The sequence below is a fragment of the Meriones unguiculatus genome, chromosome 4 (assembly GCF_030254825.1).
Source record: "Meriones unguiculatus strain TT.TT164.6M chromosome 4, Bangor_MerUng_6.1, whole genome shotgun sequence".
NCBI lineage: Eukaryota > Metazoa > Chordata > Mammalia > Rodentia > Muridae > Meriones > Meriones unguiculatus.
The window spans coordinates 104,185,870-104,199,414 of record NC_083352.1 but is presented as its reverse complement, the minus strand read 5'-3'; the positions used below and the strand labels follow the sequence as shown (position 1 = coordinate 104,199,414).

The following is a 13,545-nucleotide window of genomic DNA, read 5'->3' as shown; positions in this document are numbered from 1 at the left end:
AGCAAGTGCTAAACACTGTAAAAGGTATAGTTAATCCAGGAAAGTACTTTTTTCTTACTCTATATGGCCAGAGTGAATTTTAATGTGAATGAACACTCTCACATGGATGTTTATGATAAGAATCATCTTTCAAAAATATTGCAAACAAGAAATATTAGTTAATACACATTTTAGCTCACTGACACCTTGCATTTCAATAACAAAGCATTTTTTAGCACATCTAGCTTTGGTCATTACTAGGTGTATAAATAAAATACTAAGATTTACATCTTACAGATTTCTCTTTGAATGCCACACTGTATTGTTTTACACTTTGGTACTTTATATAGTATAACCACATTCTAGAATGTTTTATATCATATAATTTAAATAGCCACTAGTAGTAATAAAAGAAATTAGTAATTATTTTGTACCAGAAGTTGTATTATTCAAATGTGTCCCTAAAGCCTTTCCCATACTATGTAAGCCAATTTAGTTGTATTTGTTAAAAATACTCATATTTCAATTTCTGACTCTACCTGCCATTCCGGGGTTCCTTTATTTTTCTTGTTGATATCATGCTATCACTTGGGTTGTACCTCTTACTGATTTGGCTTATCAAGGATTCTGCTGCACCAGTAAGTCCTTTCTCTTCTGAATTTTCTCTCTGAAACAATTATAAGTTATTTTAAAACTATCAATTAACTTTCATAACTTTCAAGAGAAAGGAGAAAGTTTAGAAAATCTGCTTCTATGGTGATCTAAAGAAGAAAGTCAGAAATTAGTAAGTCTGGACTATATGCAGCAATCAAAACCATTCCACATAAAGAGATATGCTAAGTGCTTGGTACATGTGTTTTTTTGTTTTTTTTTTTTTTAAGCTTTTATACAGGTATTTAAAGTACTTCAGAGGAAAAAACACAGTTCTTAAAAAAAAAATCATTAAAACTGGCAACCTTCCAGCAAAGTTAACTTAGGAATAAAACAAACAAACAAAAATATAAATTGCTAATGCCAGTAATGAAGAGGCCATCATTCTGTCGAGAGCCATTCTGTTAAAGGAGCTAATTAGGCATGTGGACTTTTTAGGAGGTGATCTGATATTTTGCAAGATCTGTACTGTGATGCACCCCAGAAATGCATCTCTCTAAAATCTGGCATTGTGTGAACTGTCACTTTCTGGGTTATTTGTCCACCCCGTTTGAACAAACTTCCTATGGAATCTTATTGAAGATGTGCTGCTGTTCAGATAAAGTAATTCCTGATTATGGAATTTCTGATTTGAGTCAAACAATTTGTAAGTTAAGTTGTTTTAGAACTTCTAAAATGCCTCACTAGGAGACAGGCTTGAGGCAGATTTGTGACCTTAGGTAAGCTCTCACCATGAATACTGGTATAAACCATAAATATAGGCAAGCTGGGTTAAACTTCCCATGAACCCAAAATATAATGGGGTTACCTAGAAATGTCTAAATTAAATACTAATCTTAATGTATTTATGGATTCAATCAGTGTTTAACTTTCCATTACAAAAGGCACCACCTGCAGATGGGTTTACTAGTGAGTTCAATTAATGAAGAAATTATATCAGGTTCTCCGTATTATACCCTAGAAGGCACAAACAAAAATATCATAAAATAGGAAAACTAACCAGTAGCCCTCATGAACACAGATAACAAATCAAATCTAATAAATGAAAAGAACTGCACCCTAGAAACAAGTAGTACTTACTCCTGGTATGCAAGGCTGTGTCAACATTAAAAGTCAATGTCTGTCATCTCTAACCAGATAGCTTGAAGGAGAAAGTCCTACCAACAAACCAACAGATGCACAACTGATAAACTGATAATAAAATACTAACTCAGCAAACTAAGAATAGAAGGGGATTTACATACCTAGATAAAACACACACACACACACACACACACACACACACACACTATAGTGTGCAAATGAACTGTCCTCCTGAAATGTGACGCAGGTGAGCCATGTGACTGGGGGGAGCCAGCCTAGAAGTAAGAGTGAGGCTGAGACTTGTCCAAACCCTGAAAATCTTGTTGAGATTGGCAGGAGTAGAACTGCTCCATCCCTGTTCTGAGACTGCATGTCCCAGCACACACAACTCCCCAAGGTTCATATAGCCCTTGTTTCCCCCAATATAGAGAACTGTTTCATTGGAAACTGTCTCTGGAAAAAGTAAACCAGAACCCCCAAACTGAAGACAACTGAAAGAAATGAACCTAATTTTACATCAATTTGAAAACAAAATCACACATCATAATTATACCAAGTAATCTTTGGAAGATTAAAATAATAATAATCAGGAAGATTAAAAAAATAATAATCAGGAAGATTAAAAGAAAACAATAGAGAGATAGTGTCCTAGCTCTGCTTTTCCCCTTGGTGCATCCAGGCACATGGCACATTAGGCTGGACTGGATGAAGGGATCCTTAGCTGGGGAGTGTGGGTGCAGGCAGGATCTCAGTCATCTTGAATGTGGGAGAAATAGCCTTTTGAAGACAGTTTTCAGTCAAACAGCTTTCTTTATTGCAGGACCATATAAAGCTTGGGAGGTGGGTATGGGTTGTCAGGGTGAGGGTACATCATTGGCTGCAGCCAAGGTGCTTGGAATATTTAATGTGCATGAAGAGGAATTCCAGTGTTTGCTGAACATGTCCTTATAAGGAGAGAGGAAGTTTAACCTGAAACCTTGTCACCAGGCTATGTGACTGCCTTAAAGGTAGCAGAGGTAAAGGTTGTAAGAATACATCACCAGGACAAGCAGGCACAGAGCACAGAGAAAGCTGGCCTACTCCTGTAGGTCTCAAGATGAGATTTTCCAAGTTTGGACAGGTTTCAAACTCACTCTTGCTCTGGGCCAGCTCCCTCCTACCCCTCCCTGTGTTGCAAGGCCCACCTGCTCTACACTGAACGGCTCATGTTTTGAAATCTTTGCCCCAGCTAGGGGAACTACTGAGAGACATCAATGGATCCGACAGTGCAATCTCATCAATGAGTTGCTTTACTGATAAATTCACAGTTGAATGGGTTAGGGTGTAAGAGATGCCTTTATGGAAAAAATAATTACCCAAGGATAATGCTTTGATTAGTATAAATTATCCTAAAGGCCCTTCTTCCTCCTTGCCCTCCCCTTTTTTCTATTTCTTGTCACTATATGGTGAGCAGCTTTTTTCTGCCATGTGCTCCCTGCCAGAGGCCACAGATGGAATCTTTCAAACTATGAAGCAAAACCAAATCTTTTCCTTTGGTATTTGAGCTATAGAGGTGCTATTGTTCTGTGCTTATCTATAAAGTCAGATGACTACAGGAAACTGATCAGCCACAGAAAGAACAGGAAATGTTGTGTAATGATACAGGAAAAAGCACTATTAGGGAAAAATAATAGTAAGTTGCATTTAAAGAAACATAACTTAGAAAAGGTTGCAATGCTGGGTTTTTAACATTATGATAAACACTTGAGAGAACTTAAAAGAATAAAAGTTATGGGGTTTTTCTCCTCATGGTTTCAGAGATTGTAGTCCAGAGTGTCTTGTCTTTGTCACTTTAGTCATGAGGTTAAGTTGAAAATTATGGTGACTACAGTGAGGCAGAGAAGTTTACTTTTATTTTGTAGCAACTACAGAGCATGCCAGACAAACAGAAGGAAGAGGCCAGGATAAAATATACAATTCAAAAACATGCCTCCGGTGATCTGCTCCCACCAACCAAGCCCTCTAATAGTCCATTCAGTATGGACACCATTAATGGCCTAATAATCCATTGGTGAAGTTGCTGTCTTCATGAGCCAATCAACTCTCAAAGGCTGGATTCCCTAGCTGGAACCAAGCCTTCAAGACACAGCCTTTGGGGTCCCTACACTACATATAAACCTTAACAGATGCTCAGTTAGGTTTCTGTACTCCAGGAAAAAAATGTCTACCATATGCCAAGTTCTATGAAACAGCCTTAGCCATTCTTCTACATAAAGATGAAGCCAATGCCAAAAACAACACAACTTATTTTTTTACCATTTGTGCTGCTTAGTTATCAACTTGAAAAAGATATAGTTAACAGGGAAGAAGGAATCTTAATTGATGGGGTTGCCTCCATCAGACTGCCTGTATGGGCAATTTCTTGATTAATGACTGACATAAAGGGGATTAGACCACTACGGATGATGTCAGCCCTGGGCAGGTGGTCCTGGGTCTATGTAAGAAAGCAGGCTGATTGAGCCATGGAAAACAAGCTGACTTCCCTACACTGCAATCTGTAAACTGAAACAAACTCTTTCTTCCTCAAGTTCCTTTTGGTCATGGTGTAAATCAAAGCAATCGAAGGCCAACTAGGATAATTGTAGGTCTTACTTACAAAGTGACAGTACATGCAATAGCCACTCATAGAAAAGAAGTATTATAAAGACCAGAACAGTTCATATATACTGAAATGCCTGGTTATATGGAGCTGTGTTAGGGAGGAGAAAGGGAAGCTTAAGGAGGCATCTATGCACAACTAAAGAAAAAAAATAAACATTTATCCATGTCAACTCTACAGCAATCAATCAAGCCTCTGTGTAAGAATTCAATACATTCAATACTCACCATTGGTATTTCTTTTAGCTCACATGAATTAAGTTCAGACATCAGCTCTTTCCTTGATTTTGTATGACTCCTCATGCTTTTATCACAGATAGTAGTATTCACATCTTTTGACAATACACACGTCTTCTTATAGATGAGTGATTCTTCAGTTGTCTTATTTAGGAGTACTGATTTATAAGTAGTTTCAGATTCAATATGCCAATCATTCTGGTTTACGTTTTCAGTATTTTTCTTTTGTGAATATTTAGGATGATTTTCTTCCTGAATATTTCTTTCACAAACTTCTGCTTGTTCTGACTTGTTACACTTGATTACATTTTTACTGCGTTTTATCCTTTGTGTTTCTTCAGATTCATCATCAGATGCTGATTTTTGTTTATTGCATTTATTGTTGATACCAGTATCTAGTGGAAAAATGAGAATGAATATATTGCTAACACTTAAATTTTGTTATAAACAAAATTACTTGTTAGATACTTAGGAAAAGTGTGTTTCCTGAACACTATTGCATTAACAGGAAATATTATCTTCACCTCTGGTAAAAGTGTCTTCTGGTAATTCACGGGCTCTCTGGTTATTGCAGAGTTTGATAGTTGTTACAGGTGTCCAACATGCCCATTTGGAATGTGGTTTATTTTTTGACATGTCTGAAATTCCAGGTAATCTAGAAAAAAGTTACTTATTCAATATATTATCGAACATTAGTACATGACATGATGTTTTTATATAATACTCAATGTTTTTTGAGAACGTGATAGCAGTTAAGTGTGGAAAAGCTTGCATACAGCATGTGAGCATTATAAGATTCATCAGGTTAAAAATACTAGAAAAGTACCATTACTGTTATCACACTGCTATATACCTAAATACATCTTTGCATATCCTATCTTACTCTAAATTTAAACCAAGGTAAATCTACCTTGGTGGTCTACTACTGACATCATCCGTAGTGGTCTACTCTAGCATTTTAAAGATCTAATGATTGCTTCATATGGAAAGAAAAACAACCTATTCTTTATTGTCCATCATAACCATCACCTGTATTAAAGCTATGTCTGAAATTGCATTCTAATTATATAAAAGCCTTTCTTTCAATTCTGTTAAATATAATTTTATTCACCCAAAATAATATGAATACATGATAAGTGGTCTGATGGCTTCTGTCATACTCACACAGGCTTATCTACTTTTCCCACTGCAAATGCATCAGAAAGAGTGTCCTCAACTTCATCTAAACAAAACAAAACCATCGCATGTTTACTTTTTCATACAGTTGGAAGACTGAAGTGAGAGTATTTTCCTATAAAAGTGGACATTTGGGGATGATAACATTGGCCCTGTGCCCTCCCTCTCAGACACAAATTTCCTGGAAGCACAGGTTATGTGGTTTAAAATAGGCTCATCAAATCAATATTTTTTTTTATATTATGTCAGTCCAGTTATTAAGAACTTACTACTTTCAATTAATGAAAGACACTGTGGCTAAAAATACTAAAAAGTGATCAGTTGATCTCTTCTCCCCCACCCACTTGCAGATACACATAAGCATGCAGACACACATGCAACCCAGGCACACACTTAAATGTTTGTATATGTGTATACATACATACTTCTGCAGGTGTATTCACAATGACTGTAATTAATCCACAAAAGCACTTACTAAAATTTTGGTCTGGGGCTTCACTGTTCTCATTTTCTTTGTTTTCTATAGTTTTTGTAGTTTTATTATGCTATCAAAAAGAGAAAACATATATAAACATAAATTAAAGAATTACATAAATTTAATTTCAAACCATTAAGGTCTGAAAATGTAATTTTGCTTTAGTATGAAAATTAGATGGTATATGTATTTCAAAAAAGTTATACACATATTCTTAGATCATTGCCTACCTTAAAACTCAAGAACATAACTTTCACAGCAGACAAGGAGGCAGGCAGAAGATTCTACAAGCTTTCTAATCTCATCTCGGAGCTAATACACTTAAGGGTACGGTGATTTCTAGAATCTCCACATACATGTCTCCTGTTGCTGCTGATGTCATACCCTATTCTCTTTTATGAAAGTTAAAAGAGTTGAAGTTTATGAAGTATTAAATAATTTAAAAATTTTGGCTATTTCCCAGGTAATTTTTTCTTGAATCTTTCTTTCTATAGCCATAGATTCATCCTAATGACACATTAAAAAAAAAAAAATCTGCCATCACTACCAGCAAAGTATATTACCTAGCTGTAGATATTTTATCTTACCTTAACTCTCCTCTCTGGGATACGAGTCATTATACAATACTGAGGACCATGCCACAAAAATCAGAAAAATATTGACTTTATTAAACACTTAAGTAGATAAGGTAAACGGCTAATCTGGCTACATTTTGTAATGTATTCAACTCTTAGCCACTTATCTTTCTGCCCACACTATTTAAATTAGCTTTCATTTTGGGGGTTAGGCTTATTAATTCATTAGGTACCTACTGCACCCTATGTGTGTATCTGAAGATGCTTGTACTCTAAGAGTATATCAATCTTATTAATCTTTCTAATATTGCTAGAGATACTTAAAGACACATTCCACAGTGATCTCACATTTCTGTACTAATCTTTTCACAGCAGACATAGGTTTGTATAGTAAAGAATAACAGAAAGCTCCTTTCTCCTAGCAATGTGTACATTTCAGGTACAGTAAAATAGATACTTCAGAGTTTTAATGTAAGTACAATGTACTGGTCATGTGCCAGAAGGACCTTTTCAAGGATAACTGCTATTTAGAAAAACCCATCATTTTCTAAATAAATAGAAATAGTATTTGGAAAAGAAGGCAGCTCAGGATTTCTAAAATAACTTGTTAAAATTTATTTTAACATAAAGTATCCTTACTTTGGCTCTATTATTCCATCTATTTCTTCCATCAGATTGTATAGACTTGAGTGACACTGCATAATCCATTCCACTTTCTGATATTTTAGAAACAGCTTTTTCAGCAGAATTTACTGCTTGTAGTGGTGTCCTACATTTTTGCGGTGTTGCTAAAAGAACAAAGACAGCAGCTATTTTCCCTGTTGTTACAGAGGTACTTTTAGACGAGGAAGGTTGGAGATGGAAGTTCTCAGGACAGTTCCCAGGTTTCTGACTTAAATGAGTAAGTGTACACTATGGCATTTAACAAGAGGAGAAAATAGTCATCAGGAAGAATACAAAGAATGATTCAAATCTGAAACTACTAATTTGAGAAGTCTGTTGTGCACAGGGCTGTTACCCAGCAGGCAATTGGATTTTTTAAACTGGAAGGTCATTACTCGTACTAGCAACTAGTACTAGAATGTGCCAGTTACTATGTCAGTATTTCACATCTTTATCTGTCGAATGAATGATTTTTATGTAATCCTTTAAAAAAAAACTAAGAAGGTATTTTGGTTCCATGGATTGGAAAATAAACTGATTCTGAATTTAGTCAGAGAATGCTGTGTGTCAAATACAAATCTGGCAGTAAAGAACTAAATCCAAGAAGCCTAATGATCCCAACACTGTTTCTAATCACTATGTTAGGATACCTCCTGCTTACATTATGATAATTACTAAAACAGAATATTAATATTTTTTAAAATATTTAAGTCAATACCTTTCTTCTGGTTAGAAGATACTGTAATTCTTATTTTAAAAAATTGTATCTAGAATTTCCCAGAATTAAAGATTACTCCCTTAAAATACTTGCTATAAATCTTGTAAAAAATCTAACACTTACATGTATTGATTAAGAGTATTGGACTTCGCACAGTGTATCTGTCTGTACTGGAAACAATCATTGATGCTTCAGACATTTTCTTTCTGCTTGGTGTAGTGATCTTAAACCATGAGAAACAGCCACAATAAATACACACTCTGTTTAAGCATTAAATAACCTACAATTTTATTCACAATATTTTGCCTTGACTACATGCAAAAAGTTAAGTATTTTTAGATAAATACAATACCCCACAAATTCCTCTGTTTGAGGCTAACTTAAATGGTTTCATCTTCATGGCTAGTAATGAGCAAATAGACAAAATGCTGTTTGAAATATTTATAAATCACCATGGTCTTATACAACATAGTGCCTTTATATACTAGCTGAAAATATTTTAAAAATATTTAGCTAACCAATGACTTGTGGTTTCCAGTATTTCATGAAGATGACATGTGTATGTATAGGCATTTAACATTTCCCTCATTTGTTGTCATTTAAAATAAAATAATTATAGGAATTTCGAGCCACTGATTCTAATAAAAGGTTTGGTTTACCCCACATCATCCCGAAGTGATTCCTAAAAGTAACAAAACTTTTAAGTAGAACCAGGGATACAAGGGCCATAAGTTTCAGAAAGTACCACATAAATAATGTGACTCAATGTATGAAGAAGAAAGAACCTTAAAACCTATGACATTTTAAGCTGCATTTTATGTTAGAGCCAAAATAAAGATATGATAGAAAAAAGCACAAATGAAAAAAGTAGCTAATATTAGGTATCTCTAATTTGAATTTATAGGTGCACAGCATAATAAATATGACTTGCTAAAATACTTGCTTTTCTTTGCATCTGTAAAAGATGGAAGACAAACTGAAATGTTATATTGGTCAAGGAAATACTGTAACAATTCTAGATGCTTTAGCTCTGTTTTCTTCAGCAGAGAGGTAGTTTAACAGAGTAAATCACTCATATTTACCTCATCCTGACTGCTTTTCCTGTCACTCTGGCTGCTGCTGTTGTCCTGTTTTAGAGAATTTGTAAGTCTCTTTTGGTGGTTAGATTTCTCTTTTAGATAAACAAGGTCTTCTTTAACTGGAGATGGTTGACTTTCTGGCACTAGAATCTATTGGATTTAGAATGTAGAAAATTCTACTTTAAAAAAAAACTAAAAAAAAATAGATTTCTCAAAAGTCACTTTTTTTTTTTTTTTTTGCAAAGCTTCTGCTCCTCTTATAGTTATACTATCTTTGCTTACTAGGCATTTTCTGTTTCACAAAATGATTCAACAAAACAGCCAATTTTGCAAACAAATTCTGCCATTCTCATTTTAAAAATTACTCAAATTGTAATTTTCAGTAATTCTTTACTTCTACAATGAAACTATCATTAACTAAAATACTTTATTACAGAACCATTTCTGTTGAGACCATTTGCTTTCACATAATCACCCTCTAAAATTAGCTTTACCACCATATTGTTATTTAGTGTTGAATAAAAATCAAGTAAGTCAGAAACATACCTGTGATCCACTTGCATCAAAAAGTATATGAATAGATGTTTTGGCAACTGAAATACCTTGTTTTCTGGTAAATTCCTAAAATTCAATTAATTCAAAATGATGCCATATTCTTTCTATTTAATGTATTTGCTTCCTACCCATTTTCTTCTACAACTGTCATTTATCCCCAAAATATATATAATATGAAATGCATACAGTCTAACTTAAGAATACTTCAATTACTTAGTACTACCCACTGTCACGTTTTTCATTTTTCTGTGTATACAAGCAAATGAGTATGTGATATCTTTGACATATTTTTGAGACAGGGTCTTGCTCTGTAGCCTGGACGTGTCTTAAACTTAGAGATCCACCTGCTCTCTGCCTTCTGAATGAATGCTGGTATTAAAGGTGCAAACCACTAAGCCGGGCCTGATATAAATCTTTTACATTATCCAAACTTATTACGACAGTAATTCCCCTAAAATGTTCCATAAATTGTCACGTATAGTCTCAGTTAAACAGTACTTGGTTGGTATAGCCTCCCATTAATACTATTCCCTCCAGAGGTTATTTTAAGCCTCACCTCCATAATCATGCTTTGCACTATAACTCTTAATGAATAGACTCCAGTTTATGTAATTTTTTTCTCCTAGGCCAACTGTTTACTTCTATCATTTCTATAATTCTCAAAATATTTAATATTTTCAAATTGTTTTATTTCAGTCTTTAAAAATACATGACAATAACTCATCAAATGACCTAAGTAGCTATGCCAGCCAATTCTGTCACCTGACTTTTTCATTTTATAAAGGCATCTCAAAGGATACAACCTAATGAGCCACTAGGTACTCCACAGTACAGTTTAAAATTACATTATTTGTTGTGTGTTCATGCACATATGCCATAGTCCACATGTAGCAGTCAGAGACAACTTGTGACATCAATTTTGTCCTTCCAACAAAGGTGGATCCCAGAGATCAAACTCTGGTCTTCAGGACTGGTGACAAATTGCCTGTACCCACTGAGCCATCTTGCCAGCTCTTCACAGTGTAATTTTAAAGAGCTAAAATTCATGCCATTTTAGGAATTTGATAATAAAAAATGCAACTAAACTTACAGCCCCAAACTGAGTTTGCAAAACCATGATAATACTATTTGTTGAAGGAAGTTTTAAAAGCTTACCTTGTACTTATGTCCACCAAAAACTTTTTTAGTTACACTGGTGATTTCTAAAGATTCATCAAAATATAAAAGTAATTCCTTCCCTTCTTTTTTACTAATTTTCACTATATTTTTCAGAGTTACAGTCAGTAGCTTCTTTGAGTCTCTCACTGTATATAGAAAAAAACATTAATGATAATATATTAATCTCCACAATACTAGTCTGTAATTTACACTAGAAATAAGATATACAGCAAACTGAATCAAAACTCAATTTAAAAAAAAAACTGGGTGTTGCTTACTCAGCTCTGTTACTACCTATAAAAACAAATCAGTCAGCTTATATTTAGGTTTCATTGTCCTCATTTCTGTTATACAATAATGGCCTAGCCATTGCGATTTCTATGCTTTCCAGGCCCTAAAAAAATTCTTAAAATATTCCATGAACATACCTGAAAAAGCTGCTTTAGTAATAACAAAATAACTTGAATTCATAATTAGTCATTTCTGGCTATAAACATACACACACACACACACACAAAAATCAAAATATTGACTTTTATTAACATTTTGATAAAAATTCCAGGGTTTTATAAGGGAGAAGCATGCAGTCCTTATCCTCAAGGAACTTTCAATCCAATAAAGAAATACTCTATTTCCAGTGTATATGAGGTGCTCATATTCAATATCCCAAAGATATATAGAAAACCACCTAGTAACTAATCAGCTTGCCTGTATTACAGAGTAAATCCTAGCACCACGAGCCACTGTGCTCTTCCCACCTCTGCTGAGGCAACCTCCAAGCCTGTCCCATAGACTATACTTTTGGGCTCAAGGAAAACAGACCACACAAAGTAGGGAATTTTATCTCCACAATGAGGCAAGCAACTGTAATCTGCCCTTAGGGATAAATATTTTTATGAAGAATAGATTTTTAAAATTCTTACAAGGCTTGCCCAAACAGAAAATTATTTCCTTTTTTACATATGTGATATTTGCCATAGTAATAGCCTATGGTGGTACTAAGAAACAGTCACTAATGAAAGTGCTTGCCATTCTGTTTCTCACTACAATAATACAACTAAGAATTTAACAAATCATTGAGCCCAATCTTAAATTTTCACATTTCAGAGGTAAAAACTCATGTGGTTGTGGAAGATATTATTTTGTGTTCTGATAAAAAATAGCTATACATTAATAATCTTTATGGGACTTTACTAATAATTGTTTCATATTTTTGATCTGCATTTTTTCTGTAGTTTACTGAGTATCTATTAAATGAAGTATTTTCTTCCACTGTAAACCAACAGCATTAGAACTATAACTTTGGATAATTCTTTAAAGATTCATCTATTATGAGTTTTGATCATCTATATAGTTGAACAAAATACATTGATGTATGTTTTACTTTATCAGTTACCTTGTTGAGATTTCTGGCATTTGCTCTGATGTCCTGGAGTATATTATAATTTTACTTTTTAAAATTAGACTAAAAATCTTGTTTGGTTTGTTGCTTATATATCAATATACTACTAGGTTTTAATAACACATCAAGATGCTATTACTTGATGAATATAATAACATGCTTTATCTGCAAAATCATTTTAAATGACTTTTAAGCCATATAGAAAACTAAATATTAGTTTTCACATTACTCCCCATGTCATGGTACTCAAGGGAACAGAGAGAGAGGACAAATACAAAATATATAACAAGTAGAATAAAAGGAGGAAATCTGTAAGTTAGTGGGGAGAAAACAGCCAAGAATGACTTTTAGGGCTTGTAAGATAAACCAGCTGGTAATGATGGCTTGCTGCCAAAAGCTGATGACTCTGAAACTCAAAAGCCTCAGTACTCACAGAGTAGCAAGAACCAACTCCCAAAAGCTGTCCTCTTGTCTTCCATGTGCACCATGGCTCTCACACATGCCCCCAACCAAACCCTGCTACTATTAAACACGCAATAATATTCCCCAAAGAAGAGATTTTCAAGTTTTAAAACAAAGATTAGCTTCTGTACTTAGAGTTAGCCAAGCAGTTTTCATCATACACCACTTGTCAGGAAATAAAGGAGGCACTCCTTAGCATAAGAATATGAGAATGGTAGTGCTCTCTGTACATCTGGAGCTCAGCTAAGAAATTAAAAAACATACTTTTTTTTATCAGTTACATTTTATTAACTCTGTATCCCAGCCTTGTCCTGATCCCTCATTCCCTCCCAGTCCCTCCCTCCCTCCCTCATCTCCACCCTGCCCCTTTCCAAGTCCACTGAAGGGGGGGGGTACCTCCTCCCCATTCATCTGATCCTGTTTTATCAGGTATCTTCAGGACTGGCTGCAAAGCCCTCCTCTGTGGCCTAACAGGACTGCTCCTCCCTTTGGGGGCGGGGAGACTAAAGAGCCAGTCATTGAGTTCCTGTTAGAAATAGTCCTTGTTCCCCTCACTTTGGGAAACCAATTGCTTACTGAGCTACCACAGGCTACATCTAAGTGGAGGTTCTAGGTTATATCCATACATGGTCCTTGGTTGAATGTCAGTCTCAGAAAAGACCCTGTGCCCAGATATATTTGGTCCTTGTGGAGCT

At 34.8% G+C, this 13,545-nt stretch overlaps 1 protein-coding gene across 1 annotated transcript in view; it reads right to left on the bottom strand.

The window, feature by feature from the left end:
• The window catches only part of Sycp2 (synaptonemal complex protein 2), a 58,048-nt gene that overhangs the window by 24,797 nt on the left and 19,706 nt on the right, over positions 1-13,545 (bottom strand). Inside the window, exons 14-23 of the mRNA XM_060382744.1 lie at positions 10,984-11,132; positions 9,820-9,894; positions 9,277-9,423; positions 8,318-8,417; positions 7,453-7,601; positions 6,239-6,308; positions 5,752-5,809; positions 5,112-5,242; positions 4,579-4,982; positions 519-646 (exon numbers count right to left, since the gene is read on the bottom strand). Of these exons, the coding sequence (XP_060238727.1) occupies positions 519-646; positions 4,579-4,982; positions 5,112-5,242; positions 5,752-5,809; positions 6,239-6,308; positions 7,453-7,601; positions 8,318-8,417; positions 9,277-9,423; positions 9,820-9,894; positions 10,984-11,132 (1,411 nt within the window). The remainder of the gene's footprint in view (positions 1-518; positions 647-4,578; positions 4,983-5,111; positions 5,243-5,751; positions 5,810-6,238; positions 6,309-7,452; positions 7,602-8,317; positions 8,418-9,276; positions 9,424-9,819; positions 9,895-10,983; positions 11,133-13,545) is intronic.